Source organism: Capsicum annuum, chromosome 11 (assembly GCF_002878395.1).
Source record: "Capsicum annuum cultivar UCD-10X-F1 chromosome 11, UCD10Xv1.1, whole genome shotgun sequence".
NCBI classification, from domain to species: Eukaryota; Viridiplantae; Streptophyta; class Magnoliopsida; order Solanales; family Solanaceae; genus Capsicum; species Capsicum annuum.
Genome location: NC_061121.1, coordinates 98,399,232 through 98,415,300, shown reverse-complemented (window position 1 = coordinate 98,415,300; position 16,069 = coordinate 98,399,232). Strand labels below are relative to the sequence as shown.

At 35.0% G+C, this 16,069-nt stretch overlaps 1 protein-coding gene across 14 annotated transcripts; it reads right to left on the bottom strand.

Moving 5' to 3' along the window:
• Positions 1 to 327: 327 nt before the first annotated feature.
• Positions 328 to 10,858, bottom strand: LOC107847450 (protein MEI2-like 4). 14 transcript variants are annotated; one of them, XM_016691701.2, is made up of 15 exons: positions 10,717 to 10,858; positions 9,920 to 10,010; positions 9,685 to 9,733; positions 8,432 to 8,773; positions 7,756 to 8,183; positions 7,465 to 7,623; positions 7,128 to 7,244; positions 6,891 to 7,039; positions 6,465 to 6,562; positions 5,973 to 6,386; positions 2,311 to 2,965; positions 1,466 to 1,550; positions 1,312 to 1,380; positions 1,029 to 1,208; positions 328 to 823 (listed from the first exon to the last, which is right to left on the bottom strand). In XM_016691701.2, the coding sequence occupies exons 2-15, from the start codon at positions 9,983 to 9,985 to the stop codon at positions 665 to 667; spliced, it is 2,970 nt and encodes a 989-aa protein (XP_016547187.2). In that variant the 5' UTR covers positions 9,986 to 10,010; positions 10,717 to 10,858; the 3' UTR covers positions 328 to 664. The 14 variants fall into 14 exon arrangements, with proteins under 14 accessions (XP_016547187.2, XP_047254805.1, XP_047254808.1 ...); XM_047398849.1 differs by having other exon boundaries at positions 5,973 to 6,362; XM_047398852.1 differs by having other exon boundaries at positions 5,973 to 6,362; positions 6,465 to 6,559.
• Between the last annotated feature and the right edge of the window lie 5,211 nt (positions 10,859 to 16,069).

Below are 16,069 nucleotides of genomic sequence, written 5' to 3'. Positions count from 1 at the left end.
TCTTCTATATAATTTAAAATAATGATAATAAATAATATCAGATGTTTCTCTTTTGTTTTCTTTTCGGTTATTCTCTTGTTGGGCCGGGTCTTGTTGCTTGGACCAGCTCATAAGCCTCATCCTTTTACTTTTTTAAAAAAAAATCTTTAACCAAAAAATGTTTATAGGATCTTATTCAATTACGTGGCCAAAATGTAAAAAGCAGGGCCACAGGGCGTCAGCCGTATTGACATTCTTGCAACTTGGAAGAAATGGCACAACATATCTTGGGATGCTGCCAAGAAGACAAAAAGAGACATAGTGAAAATGGCAGGAGACAAAAAGAGATACAACAGAACCCTCCGTTGTGCCGCAAATGCTTTATCATACATAGAAACTCATACATGTGTGTTTATCATGAATTAGTAGCCTCCCAATCTTCCAAAATTTTGAAGTTCCACTGCGATGCCTCGGTATACGATAACCTGTACGCAAACGGGTAATGCACAATTTTCATGACTATTTTAGGAGTCCGTCCCAAAATTCAGAAAAATAGAAGTCTTTTCTTCTTTTTCTGCCTTTCCCACAGACTACCCCTAATGTACATTAATAAAAATTGTGTGGATTCTTTCCAATCTCAAAGTCCTATTAGTAGGTTAGTACCAACAAAATTGCAGCAGCTTGCTCAATTTGATTCCTTGACAGAACCTGAAGACGACTCTTCAATTATGAAATACTTGCCGATTGACAAACTAGTTTGGCTTTCTTGGAGGCTTTCTTCACTGGTGCCAGCCCGATTTTTGCTGGTTCTTGACCTGATGTTTACACCCATGGGAAAGGGCACCTGCAAAATCAGGAAAGTGAGACTAGTACCTTTTCTATTTTACCCCGGACACAAAACACACTACATCAAATTGGAACCAAGCACTCAAGCAATATCAAGCTGATGCTCCAATCACAAATTGGCAAATGCTTAATCATGAGCCAAGGCCCCCAATACAATGAAACTATAAAAGCAAAGACCGCTGTTGATAGAGTTGTGTTCACACCTGATCACCAGCATTAGGGCCATCAGTGTGGAAGAGGATTGGACGGCATCGCTTATCTTCATTCATGAGGCTAGAATTCTGGAAGTGAGCAATGAGTGCAGCTTTTCCCTGAATGCGAGCATATGCAAGTGACGCCACCTTCTCACTATTGAATTTTTCCCATTTCTTTCCATCGAATGCCTGCCAAATATTCTCACGTTTTATCATCAAAAAAGCAACAATGATAGGAAGTAACCATTAAATTGAATAGAACTAATTTGTTTAGGATGCAAGGACTACATACATGATAAAATGGAACAATAAGAGAAGGATCAGTCATGTTGATAAATGCGTAACCTACGTTGCATTTGTTCTGCAACAAAACGAACCAAAGTTATACAGAAAGTAGAAACAAGATCCAGAACACAAGAAAGCTTAAACCATGGAAAAGCACTGACCTTGAAATCAATTGGTAGATAGATGAAATCATACGTTCCTCTGTGACGTTCATCAATTGCAGCCAAAAGCATTTTTGAAGTATACCTAAAAATCCCCAGGAGAAGTTAAAACATGGCACACCATAGAAAATTTTGAAAACACAGAATGCAAAAAGTATTTATCCAAAAGCTGAAGAATTTTGTCCCTCTGAGAACAGATAGATGATCTTTATACTCAAAAGATGAAAACTGATCATGAATTGAAGCCTTGATGTTATTTTATTCATTTCATGCTGGTATACAAGCATTGAATTTTTGCAACCAAAATACATATATAAGGTATGTCGAGCAGATGCATTGGTGTTGGTATCAATGATCTACAAAACGCAACTAGAAAAACTGTTAGATAAGTTACAGGTAAGACACATTTGAGAAAATTTCAGAAAAAATTCATGGCATTAAGCAAGAAAAGGGGAGAGGAAATTCTTTAACATGAGAAGGCCTGATATGTAATAGCAATCACCACGCTTTTTCCGATAACAGTTCAAGGTGGGAGGCGCTGCTACTCTCTACTTGTACATACTTATGGTAATTTTATCTACACAAATGCCAGATGAGCCAACAAGTCAGGTTAGTTTTCAAGAGAAAACATTACAAAAATCAACTCAAATAACAAAGAAACTAATGGATTAGAAATCCATCAAGAACAAACAGCTTCTTCATTTATTATTATTATTATTATTTATTTATTTTTGGAGCAAATTCCCTCCACTTCCAACATCTTTAGCATGGTGTTTCCATATCAGCAAATAGAAGGGTTTCAGGCATAAAATTGAATATCAATTAATAATAAGAGAATGACGTACTTGTTAGGAATGTTCTTTATCATTAGGGTCGTCCTTTTATCATCCCCTCGTGCAATCCGTTCAATATCCAGTTCAAACTGCTTCTTGTTGTCAGCCTGACTCGAATTGCCTTCATTCCTACGGCTCCGCATCCTTTCATTTGGAGAATCAAATGAATTGATCATAGGAATTATTTGACCTCTACTAGGAAACATTAAACTTCTCTGTTGATGGGAATGCAATCCGACATTACTGGAAGACATTGGCAAGTCTATACAGCTGCCACCAGTGCGCGATAAAACATTATGAGGAATAAACTCCAAAGGATGTGGTGAATTTCCAGAAATCCTCATACTGCCCAAAGAACCTGGGTGAAAACCAGATGAATCAGGCGATTCTCCTGCATAGGCATGTCTTCTGTCCCAGAGAGAGAGGGATCGATTAACAGAAGGTGCTGAACCCACATGATGGTTGTTTATCGGTACAAGCGCATTCAGCATATGGGATGGAGCCCTTGGAACTGAATGCAGTTGTTGAGGGCGAGTAGCACAGACCCCACCAACAAATGTTGGTGAGTTTGGCCACATCATGCCTTGAGGCTGCGGATGATGTGAATTACTCCACATGTACTGGTGCCCAGGAGAAGGACAGTTTACATTTCCATTTGGAGTAAAAACTGAAATGAACAGAAATAGTGTTAAGATTAGTGCCTCAAGAGCTGCAGATTCGCTGTACTAGCTGCTGAAATTCAGCTTACAGCTTTAAAGTTGGATTAAGTTTAGGTAAATAAGGCTGCAATCATGCAGAATCTGATTTTATAACAGCTACTAATCTTTAGGCAATAATGTTAGAGATATGATAGCTTATTTTACTCCTTTAAGTAAGCTTTTTCAGTTATGATTTTGTGTAATAAATGTGGCAGTGATCATTTCAATAAGCTATGAAATAAATAAAAGTTTTTTTGCTCTCTCTTCTTAGTTCAACATCTGTTTTTTTTCTTTATACAGATTAAGTTCTGTTCTTTCTTTCCAACAAATTGGTATCAAGAGCATTGTCATCTTGAGGGACCTGTGAGAAGAGAGTGAATAAAAAAACACAAGTTCTTTCTATAAAACCATTCTTTAAACTGTTATCTTAAATAGTTTATAGAGAATGAATTCTGAAACAAGCTTTACTCCACCCGTCTTCAATGGTGAGAATTATCAAGCTTGGGCAATTAGAATGACGGTTCATCTTGAAGCACTGGATCTATGGGAAGCAGTAGAAGAGGAGTAGAAGAGGACTATGAAGTAACTCCTCTTGGAGATAATCCAAGAGTAAATCAGATGAGACATCACAAGGAGAGAAAGACAAGGAAAGCCAAAGCCAAAGCATGCCTTTTCTCTACGGTATCTCCTTCAATTCTTAACAGAATTATGCAAATGAAGTCCGCTGCAGAAATTTGGGAGTATCTTGAAAAGGAATACCAGGGAAACGAAAGAGTTCAAAATATGCAAGTGATGAATCTGATTCAGGAATTTGAAATGAATAAAATGAAAGAATCAGAAACCATAAAAGATTATGCATATCCGCTACTTGACTTAGCCAACAAGGTGAGATTGTTTGGTAAGGATTTTACTGATGAAAGAATTGTTCAAAAAATTCTTGTCACACTTCCTGAGAAATGCGAAGCCACAATCTCTTCTTTCGAAAATTCTAAGGATCTGTCAAGCATTACCTTGGCAGAACTTGTTAATGCTTTGCAGGCATTGGAGCAAAGGAGAATAATGAGGAAAGAAGGTTCTGTTGAAGGAGGTTCTGTTGAAGGTGCTTTTCAAGCTAAATCACAGAACGAGTCATACGAGGAAAAGAAAAAGAACCAGAAACAAAGGCATTACAATAATTACAATAATCAGGGAGGAAGTAATCCCCCTGCCCTCATTGCAAAAAGACAAATCACTCTCAACAGAAATGTTGGTGGAGACCAGATGTCAAGTGCAACAAATGTGGTCAACTCAGCCATGTGGAGAGGGTATGCAAGTCACAAACGCAACAAGAAGAAGCCAAGGCTGCTGTAAATCAATATGAAGAAGAGTAATTGTTTGTAGCAACTTGTTTTGCTAGCAAAAACACTTCTAAAATTTGGTTGATTGAAAAAGTGGATGCACAAATCATATGACCAGTGATCATGAGCTCTTTAAAGAGCTAGACATATCTATCTGTTATTTCCAAAGTCAAAATTGGAAATGGAGAATATCTTAACGCAAAAGGCAAAGGAACAATTGGAATTCAAAGCCCTACACGTTTGAAACTTATAATAATGTTTTCTTTGTTCCTGATCTTGATCAAAACCTCTTAAGTGTTGGGCAGCTACTTGAAAATGGGTTCAAAGTGTTGTTTAAAGAAAAAACATGTGTCATTAAGGATTTTGATAATAAGGAGATGTTCAATATCAAGATGAGAGGATCTATTGACGAGGAGCAAGCAACAATTGTCAGGTTGAAAAATGATTCCGAGTTATGCCACAAAAGACTCGGACATTATCATCATGATGCCATACTCTTCATGAAAGAAAATCAACTAACAAAAGGTCTCCCGAGCCTTGAGAAAAATCTGCGTGCTTGTGAAGCTTGTTGGTATGGGAAGCAAACAAGGCTTCCTTTTTAGAATTTATCATGGAGGCCAAAGAATAAGCTGCAAATTGTTCACACGGACGTCGGAGGACCTCAGAAAACACCATTTTTAAATGGTACTGCTTTAGCTGTGAATCAAGCTCTTTGGATTCGGAAGTTGCTGGCAGATTTGTACATGGAACAAAAGAAGAGTACTGAAATCCTTGTGGATAATGAAGCTGCAATTTCAATTGCAAATAATCCTGTTTCTCATGGAAAGACAACATTTCAAGATCGAGCTTTATTTCTTGAGGGAGGTGCAAAAGAAGGGAAAATAATCATGGTGCATTGCAAAACTGTTTTTCAGAATGCTGACATTTTAACTAAGTCTCTACCTAGAGAAAGATTCAAGTTTCTCATAGATAGACTTGGTGTTACAGCTCTTGAGTCAAGGAGGAGTGTTAAGATTAGTATCTCAAGAGCTGCAGATTAGCTATACTAGCTGCTGAAATTCAGCTTACAGCTTTAAAGTTGGATTAAGTTTAGGTAAATAAGGCTGCAATCATGCACAATCTGATTTTATAACAGATACTAATCTTTAGGCAATAATGTTAGATATATGATAGCTTATTTTACTCCTTTAATTAAGCTTTTTCAGTTATGATTTTGTGTATAAATGTGGCAGTGATCATTTCAATAAGCTATGAAATAAATAAAAGTTTTTCTGCTCTCTCTTCTTAGTTCAACATCTGTATTTTTTCTTTATACAGATTAAGTTCTGTTCTTTCTTTCCAACAAATAGCAAACATAGAAGATCAGTAAATAAGGAAATTTGGCACACACTTAGAATTTATTTCTTGGTCCTTGTATCAGTACCCTTACAGGTACAATTGCACTCACAGTTCTGTTAGAAATTGCAGACCTCATTAAAATGAAAAAGAAACATATCACAGAACTGGCTAGGATAGAAGCAAATTTCAACAGTCTCATTCTTCTCTCTTCCATCTTTTTCAGGATTACAACCTCACTATTCCAGTCAGTATAATATTTATCCTTGCACAGAACGAAGACCTGTGATACGGAACTTCTTACCTTCATTTAGCTCAACCAGTTGCCCATTAGGGCCAACTCTGGAGAACTGTCGGTTTTCAATTGCTTCTAGTGGCCTGATATTCATAGTTGCAGAAATGCCACCCGAAGAAATGGAGGAAGTTCCATTAGATAAACCATCATGGTACTCCGGCGGTGAATGAGGATGGAGACCTGATGTTCCCCTAAAGTCAAAATTGACTTGGCTCAGCAGGTGGCCAGTTTCACCAACATTGGCTTGGGAGCTCCCCTTAGATTCCAGCCTCAATAAGCTATTAGGAACACTGAATGATAATCCACAGTCAAATGCATTATCCAAATAGGAATTAATGGCAGAGCCATTGGCTGATTGTCTGCCCAGAATAGATCCATTTTCCATATTCGATGCATGTCCTACATGTAGAAATGCTCCTGGAACTTAAGATCAAGTAAAGTGAACGTAATACTTTTTCTCAAAGGAATTATTATGATGCAAAGAATGAAGAGTAACAATACCAGAAAATCCAGTGGCTAAACTACTAGGACTACTCTGCTGAAAATAAAGACCAGGTTCATCTTGCTCCAGCTCAGAAGGAAATTGCTGTGAAAACCTGCTGTATTCAAACAAAGGCTCAAATACAGTGTGAATCAGTTTAAAGAAAATTAAGATTTTTAAAATTAACAAATACAAATTTTTGTAGCCTATAGAACATGGATAATTGATATAATCAGCTATAAAATATAACGTAGCTAACAGCTTTATACAACAGCACTGTCCCCTCTCTCTCTCCCCTCCTCCCTCCCTCTCTCCCTCCCTCCCTCCCTTCCCTCCTGTCTCCTCCTCTCCCTCCCCCTCCTTCTCCCTCTCCCTCTCTCTAAGAAGTGGAAAGGAGGGGTATCTCCGAGAAGAACAAAGCAAAGTAAAATGTTAAAAATTCGCACCGTCTAGTACCACCAGGATGGATTGCTTCAATCTTTATCTGCTTCCCTGCAACGTCACTCCTGTTTAAAGCAACAAGAGCAGCTTCTGCAGCTCTAATATCATAAAACTCTACAAATTTGTGATGGCTTCTATGCGGAGTCTCGCGGATCTTTCATAAGAAAGGGGCAAAAACGAAGACAAAAATCAGCAATATCCTTGACAAAACTGCATGCAAAAAAGCCAGTAAACTAGCTGACCTCCTTAATCTCTCCATATACACCAAATATTTGACGTAGTTCATCATTTGAAACAGAAGAATCAAGGTTGAAAACCAGGAAAGTCCCTTGATTGACATCGTTTTCTGATGGATTGTCCTATAAAAAATGATCAGAAAAGTAGGGCTGAGAATAGTTTCTTATTAACTAAGAAACATGTGATGCAAAAAACAAACTAGCTCAGAAAATAATGCCTATGGATGATCTTTTTGGTATACTGCTTGCATATGGGAGGATATACAAATGTCAAAAGCAATTGTAGGGCCAGTAATGTCAAAAACAGGCATGGGAAGGACCAAGGAAGATGAAGCATACATACCTTGGGAATAGAGAAATGTATGTCTAGCTTCCTGTGATTCAGTGGTTTGTTCTGAAGAGCTTTCATGGCATTCTGTGATGCCCGAATATCATAATATGAGATCATAACAAAACCGCGATGCTTGCATGTTGTATACAGTGTGCGAATATCTCCATATTGCTGTTCACACGAATCAAACATAACAATTATCACCAATCAAAACATACAACTTCTGTTCTTTTTTATTTTCTCTTTGAAGAGGGTAGACAAAAGTTTCTGGAAAATGTAGACCCACAGATTGACCGCTCTCACCTCAAAAAGAGTTTGTAGTTCAGAATCTTCAACGCTGCTGTTTATATTTCTAACAAAGAGTGTTCTAGATGGATTTTCCCCGAAAGGGTGCTGGCCACCAATTGCAGCATTAGAGTTGCCCAACTGCGGTGTATAATTCCCAGCATATTCAGAATTTTGTTGTCCTGTAGAGGAACCATCTTCTCCTAGGTCCATCCCTCCAACACTACTGAAAAGATCAAGATCTTCAGTTTCATCACCAGCATAGGGTTGGCCAACATAGTCTAGACCATCAGTCACCCCAGCAAGCAAGTCATCATCATCAGGGAGAAGATTTCCAATAGTGTGCGCCTCAAGTTCTTTAAGGGACTCAAAAGGTTCTTCTTCATAGTGTGAGTCAGCTGCTCCAACGGAATGACCATGTGGGGAATTGTTAGTCGGTAATCGCACTGCACAAAAAGTCCAAACATCAACTCCTCTTCTGCTGACAGAAAAGCCGAAGAAAAAACAACTAAATATAGATGAGACAGGGACTGAAATAATAAATTATCCACCAACATAATCACAAGAGAAGCAGTGAAAATACCAATATTGACGGCTACTCAAATAGCAATAGGACAAAATACCATAGTGACAACACTAGGAAATCAAATTAATAGGCCAAGGCAGTAATAGACAAAAAGAAAGCAAGGCATACATTTTCTACTGAATAACTCTGATAATGAGCTCGAGAAGAGGCCATTCTCATATTGACTGCCCATTACGCTAATTTTGTCATCTTCTGCTTGATAAGATGCCAAGTCGGCGCTGACAATAGATCTTACCCCCACATTATGGTCAAGAGCTCTAGGTAAGGAGTGAGATGCTCTTTCCACGCCAAAAGATCGTTGTTCTATGATATTGTTAACTTTTATGTCTTGTTTTAGATGAGAATCATGATGTTCAAAATTCTTCGCCATCGGGGAGCCCAACGAAATATGATTCTCAAAGGGTGATGAATGAACAGCAGCTCTTTGTAAAGCATCATCACTTTTAAGACCTGTATGGAAAGGCGTCAGATAAGTGGAAAGAGAGGTTATCAAAAATCTCCATCTGGATCACAACCCTTTCACTTGGAAATAAAAAGTATTACTCACCCTAGTTACAGTATCTTTTATAAAGAATGTACATGGATGGAGCCACGAAAAAATATGTCAGAAATAACAGGATTTACTTGTCACTGCAATTTTCACTAACAGGGTCTTCCTTCTTTTTTTTTTTTTCTTTTTCTCTTTTTTTATCCTCAATAGAGAGAGAGATTCATGCATTTGTTTGTATTTTGGAAGGGTACACATATTTTGGAAATCAGAAAGGTTAAAGCACATCAATTTAGATAAGATTCAAACGACCATCTGGCAAGATTCATATGGCCTAATTACCATTTTTGTCACCACCTTTCAGCAGAATAAGTTTTCAAAAATCAGTAGAGATACTAATCTTGTGTAACTTGCAGATGATTTAAACATTACTATTTTCTCTAATCGTTTTAAGAAGAGAAGTTTGGCAAAATGAGATCACACATTCTAAATTTATAGCTTACAGCAATGTAACAATCTATGCTGCTCGGACTCTTCAAAAATGTCAACAGGTGCGTGTCGGGTTCCCCAAAAATAGTGGACTTTTGGAAAATCTGACACGGGTTCGGCCTCGAAATTGAAGAGTCCGCGCAATTTGGGTAACAATAAGTAATTGGAAAAGAAGAGAAGAAGGGATAATGGAGATTCTTAAGCTAAATCGGCTGTAATAATTAGTATCCACTGCCACTTCAAATCAGGGAACTTAACTATTCTGCTACTCGCATTGCGCATGAGGCAGGCAGTTGCAACAATGCGTTTTGGAAACAACGGCTAATACTAGCAAACTCCTGAAATAAACAGGAACATACAATGGCCTATTAAAATTACTACTCACCATGGTAGTTTTGCAGGCTATTTGTCTTCCAAAATCCAACTTGCCTCTGCTAAGTTCAGAAGAGGAAGGTATCAGTTATGAGGAAAAAACGTGCAAAATAGAGTTCCCTCCCTCTTTATCTGTTTGATGCCTTATTTGAGAGAAGGGTAAGGTCGATCATAAAGACTGTTGTAACATCACAAGTAGATTAACATATTACGAAAGAAATAAAGAGTGATACATGGCCAATTTATACCTCATCACGAAAACATAACTCCTCCGAGAAGTAAGATGATGGCGATAAACCCTGTAGCTCCCTCATTTGAAATGGTGTGATGCAATTTGGACTGAAAAGGAATTATCTAATCAAAGAAAGAATCTCCGCCTTCAATCAGACCACAAATACATCAACCTTGTATGAAGTTTAAAGAAGATTCTTTTTTCGAAGTATTTCTGCAAAGAGAAATCATAAAAAAGATTGGGCACAAAATGGCAACACCAAAGTAAATTCAGCTAAGCAACTTCTCGCACTTCAGATATGACAGATGTAAACATATTTCAATTGTGCTGTAATCCAAGTTTCAGTTGAAGAGTAAACACAAACGTTAATATGGAACAGCAAATAGCTTCAGCTTCAGTATTAGGTTGTCAAATTCAAAGGCTGGGTTGGATCACTAGTTTCCAGGGAGACCCATTTAACAACTCTAAGATGGAACTAGAATTTAAGAAAAAAGACTAGCTACTAGAATTTAAGAAAAAAGACTAGCTTTTATTAATCATTCGAGGAGAATAAAGGAATTATTCAATGCTAACATGGGAAATGCAACATAAGCATGAGGAAAAAGGTAAGAAAAATAAATTAATCAACTTAGGCAGATCAAGAAGAATGTTAGTTGATGTTAGACACAAACTCTAGCAAAGAGAAAATTAGAAGGCCGATCGAACAGTATAGCAGGTCTACAGCGCATTAATTTGAAGGTGAGGGAGTAGATCAAAGGGCAAAAAGAGAACTGATGGCATAATTGAGCTAAAAAGGAGAAAGCAAGCACGCACCTATCTGTGGATACAGAATTCAACAGAAGAGGAAAGACGATTTAATTTTTTTTTATAGAAAAGAGAAGGGTGAGGGTGAGGGGCTGGCTATAAGGATTTGGAAGAGAGAACAGACAGAGATGAAAATAGGAATAAATTACGGCACAAGGCAAGGGAGGGGGGAATTGAAGAAGAGATCTAGGTATCCGTGCCGTGCAGAAACCTCCAAAGCTTCGATTCCTTTCTCTCACTGTCTGTCTCGCTGTTTCTCTCTCCTGTTTTTTCCTACATTGCACGTTAAACCACCTGCAAATAATCCTCTCTCTCTCCTCTGCAATTGTGCTTTCTCCCTTTATCCACAGCTAAACATTCATATCCCGATCGGAACTCTGATGTTTCCGGTGAGCGACGGCGGAGATTCCCGAGCCCTCGCTCCCCAGCTTCTGTTGGAGAAATGTAGAGAGACAGAAACAGAAAGATCAGAGGAGAGAGAAATTTGTTGTAGGAAAAAAATAAGTAAAAGAACTGGATTAATGTCCCGACAGAGAAATGAAATTGGAAAAGCGGAGATGGACTTTGAATTGAAAATAGACGGACCAGAGGAATAAACCACTCCCACCCCCTACACCCACTCCCACCCCACCCCACCAAAACTCCCCGCCCCTCACCCCCATAAAATAAGATGGACCAGAAGAACGGAACCAACCCCAACTCTACACCCCACAAAAAAGAAAAAAAGAACTTACTAACTAATTACCGGAAAGGATTGGTTGATAGAGTGTATTATTAAAAATAATGCATAGGCTACCTTTGTATATTTCTAAATATATTATTTCATCTATAACTAGTATTTGTGTTAACTCTATATTCTATTGTATATTATTAATATCATCCATTTTTCATGTATTAGTAATATAAAGATTTCAACATATTTATTAACTTGATGAATGACAAAATTACTCAATTCATTTTGTCTCTCTTTCTCTTCTGTGCGCTTTGCTATGAAAAAGGAACAATGATTTTCTTCACATGTTGCTCCTTCTATTTAATCAAATAATTATGATTTTTTCCATCGAAGTTGCTTTATTATTTTTCAATCAAGTAATGATTTCTTTGTTATGTTATTCGTCGGAACTCCTCGTAACCGTGTGTCATCTCTTTAATATCACACCCTAAACTTCTCCTATTAGCTTTAAAATTCTCCTTCTCTTTCAATTTAAGCAGATTATCACATTTATTGGAGAATTCTGAATCAATGTTGATTTTGGTGAAGTTCAAGAAATTGTTCTTACATTTGAGGAACTTCTTTGGAGGAGAGGAAGGAGCTTTAGAGGATGAAGATAAAGAATTAGAGTTGACGGTTGGGAAGGCGGTTGTTGCCATTATTTGTAATTATCATGAGACATTTGTGAAGCTTTAATGGAAAGAAGGGTATTTTGGTAAACAAACATCTTTTATAAAAATTATGTAAATATAATCATTTTTAATACATCAAATCAAATACAGTGTAAGAAGTAATGTCTGCATAACTAATACCAACATTAACAGTACTTACATTAGTAGTGTAAACATTTCTAATATGCCTTATTCATTATTATTCTTATACATTCTATCAAACGATCTCTAATTTATAATATATTAAAAATGTGAAGACCCATAGAAAAGTGATTTGAACTTTTTGCCCTTCATTAAAAGACTCTTCTTTAGACAAAATTATCTTTTCACTATTTTTTAAATTTATTATTTAATTATATTTTATTATATTAACTAGACTTCCAAAAATATATGAGACTCTTAAAATATATGGTATGAGAATTAATTAATATTTTCCTTTCGACTAGACTTTCTAAAATATATGGTACTCCTTAAAATATATGATAGGAGAATTAATTAATATTTTCTTTTCTATTGTTCAATTAGAAAAGTATTCCTACAATATGACTCTATTAAATGAAATACTTCTATAAATATTGAGATGTACATTAAACTAGAGAACAAACCGATTTGCCTATTGGAAGAATATGATTGATGCTCATCTAACTTGATTCGATTGCATGTCTAGATTGGTGGATGCTCGATTTTCTAATCCACAACTTTATCACTATTTTTGTCAGCATAATAGAATTCAACATGTGTGTGTATATATATATATATATCTTTATTGTTTTCATTTAAAATTATTTTTTAGGGTCAAAATTTTCGCTCAGACAAGAATTAGTTGGATTAAAATCAAAGTTTTGTGATCATTATTATATTTTTTTTTTATAGTTTACAGGTCATAGATGAATGTCAGTTGGCTTTGAAGAATTTCTTGTGTAAATGTTAAGTTTAATTGTATTGTTTTGATATCTTTATTATCTTATTGTTTTATTTAATTTATAGATGCTAGATGAATGTGGGTCGACTTTGATTTTTTTTAGGTAAATATTAAGTTTAAATGTATTATCGTAATACCTCTATTAGTTTGTTATGTATGGTAGTTACAGTTCGTAGATGAATTTCGATCGGCTTTGATAATTTTTTGTGTTTAAAATTTAAGCTTAATTGTATTGTTTTGATATTATTTTTATTGTATTATTTTGTTGCAGTTTACAAGTGATTGATAAATGTTGGTCGGCTTTGAAAAATATTTTTATGTAAAGGTTAGGTTTAGTTGTATTATTTGATATTTCTATTGTCGTATTATTTTGTTATTGTTTACATGTGGCAGATGAGTGTCGAATGAATTCAAAAAAAATTTGTGTGTAAAGATTAGATTTAATTGTATTATTTTAGTGTCTCTATCACTGTATTGTTTTGTTGCAATTTACAGATGGTAGATAAATGTCAATCGACTTTTAAAAATATTTTTGATAAAGATTAGGTTTTATAAATAAATTCTCCATATTTACATACTCAAAAGATATTAAAGTTAATTATTATATTTATCTTTATTATTTAAACAAATATTCTATTTAATGTAATGTTTAAACTTACTGAAATGATGTACACGCTCAAGGCACGTACACTTAAACTAGTAAAATAATAATATTAGCAGCAACAACAATAAAAAGGGAGGGTATAAAAGCAGTGACCGCTCTGTAAAAAAAAACAGTAATCGCTCACCAAAGGCGCTCCTACAAACACAAGGACATTGGATGACAATGAGTTCCACAATCAATTTGACTCCATATATGCATAATAAACACTACAACTCCATATATGCATAATAAACACTACAAGAACTTCATTTATGTTGTAAAGATCAAAAGGTCGTCATGATTTGAATTTTCAATTGTAATTACAAACTAAAATTAGAAGATATTATGTAATTTTAAAAATATTTCAAAGAATTTCTGTTTAAGGAAAAATAATCTGAAAATGTAATGTCATACTTTGTCCCTCTCCCTATGTTTCAATTTATTTTCTTTTTAAATTGTTTAAAAAGAATTATTTTTCTGATTTGATAACTCTTTAATTTTAACACCCCACAACATGTATAATAAAAAGACTAAAAAATGTTTTGGTACACTAAATATATCTCTAGTTTAAGATTCACAAGATACAAAAATTTTCTTTACCCATATTAAATTATTTGTCAAGTCAAACTAAAACAAACTAAAATCGAGGCATTAATATTTTGATGAAAAAAATTGACGCTACAAAAGCAACGCCAGGTATCATACTTGGTGCATGTTATTTATAAATGTCGTAGATTTGATTGCTGAGACGATTCCTATGGAGTTAATACTAAGTTGGAGGTTGAAATAAATTTTAGAGTCTAAAGGGTTCAGATTGAGCAGGAACAAGACCAAATACCTAAAGTGTGGGTTCAGTAATATAATGCACGAGACTGATGCAGAAGTGAGGCTTGATACTCAGGCCATTTAAACCAACAAATACCAAGTGTTTTAATTTGATCTATTATCTAAAATAATGGGGTGATTGACGATGATGTCACACATCATATTGATAAAGACTAGAGGAAATGGAGGATCGTTTTTAGAGTCATGTGTGATAAGATTGTTCCACCAAAATTTGACAACAAGTTCTATAGAAGATAGTTAGACCAATTATGTAGTTTTGGATGGAATGTTAGTCAGTCAATGACCCTCATATCAAAAAGATAAAAATTGCAAAAATGGGGATATTAAGATGGATGTTTGAGGATATTAGGAGATATAAGATTAGAAATGATAATATCTATGGTAAGGTGGAGTGGCCCCAATTAAGGGCATGATGCAGAAGCCAGATTGAGATAATTCTATCATGTGGAAAGGACAAACACAACTATCCTAGTGGATGTGTGAAAAGTTGATTATGGATAGTTCCAGGAGGAACGGTAGAAGTATGCCGAAGAGGTATTCATAAGAAATGACTAGGCAAAACATGATGCGATATCTATTGACCGAGAACATGACTTTAGATAATAGGTAATGGAGGATATAGATGAGGGTACCGGATTAGTTAGATAATTGAGTGTTTGTCTCAATTATCTTTCCATACTATTAGTTATAGTATTACTGTTGCAGTTTCTTGTTATTCAATCTCTATTACTATTTTATTTTTTTTGTAATTTGATTATCTTATTATTATTCTTGTAGTTATTGTTTCTCTATAAGAATGCTCTAGCATGCTTTCTTTAGTGATTTGTTATGACTTTCTTTATTTTCATTGCTTTGAAATATTTTTACTTGGGCCAAGAGTCTATCAAAAACAAATTCTCTATCTCTTAAAATAGTAATAAAGTTTGTATACACTCAACCCACCTCAAAACTCATTTGTGGAATCACACCAGATATGTTGTTATTATAATTTCTGTATTTCTCATTGTTTATTTTCTACATTTCTATCCTAATTGTTTTGAGAAATTGCTCCAAATGTTGATTAACTGTAAGCATTATCACATATGAATATAAAAAAAATTACAATTTTAAACCCAAGTGATAAAATTGCACCTAAACCTTTAAAGCATGATTTCATTTTTGGGATGATATAACCAGTTAAATTGTGCATTGTAACATAATCTATTGCAACTTTGAATATTTAAAAATAACTATGAATTAGGAGATTATTAAAGTCTATGATTATATTGTCCTATAATTTTACCAAATTTTCAAAAGATGCCAACTGCATTTCTTAAAATCAATTGTAGGATTATTTCACAATTATCAGATACAAGATTTTTTTTATTTTTATTTTTTTTATAAAAAATAGATTATAAAGAGGGTTTATATCTTTACTTTTACTGAAATTTTATACATTTTTCTTGAATGGATTATGGGATGAAAGACTTAAAAGTAAGTTCAAATAACGCTTCACTAGATCGATAAAGAAAAATAATTGAAATACACCTGAAAATTTCTGATTTTTGATTTGAAAATTATTTTGATAA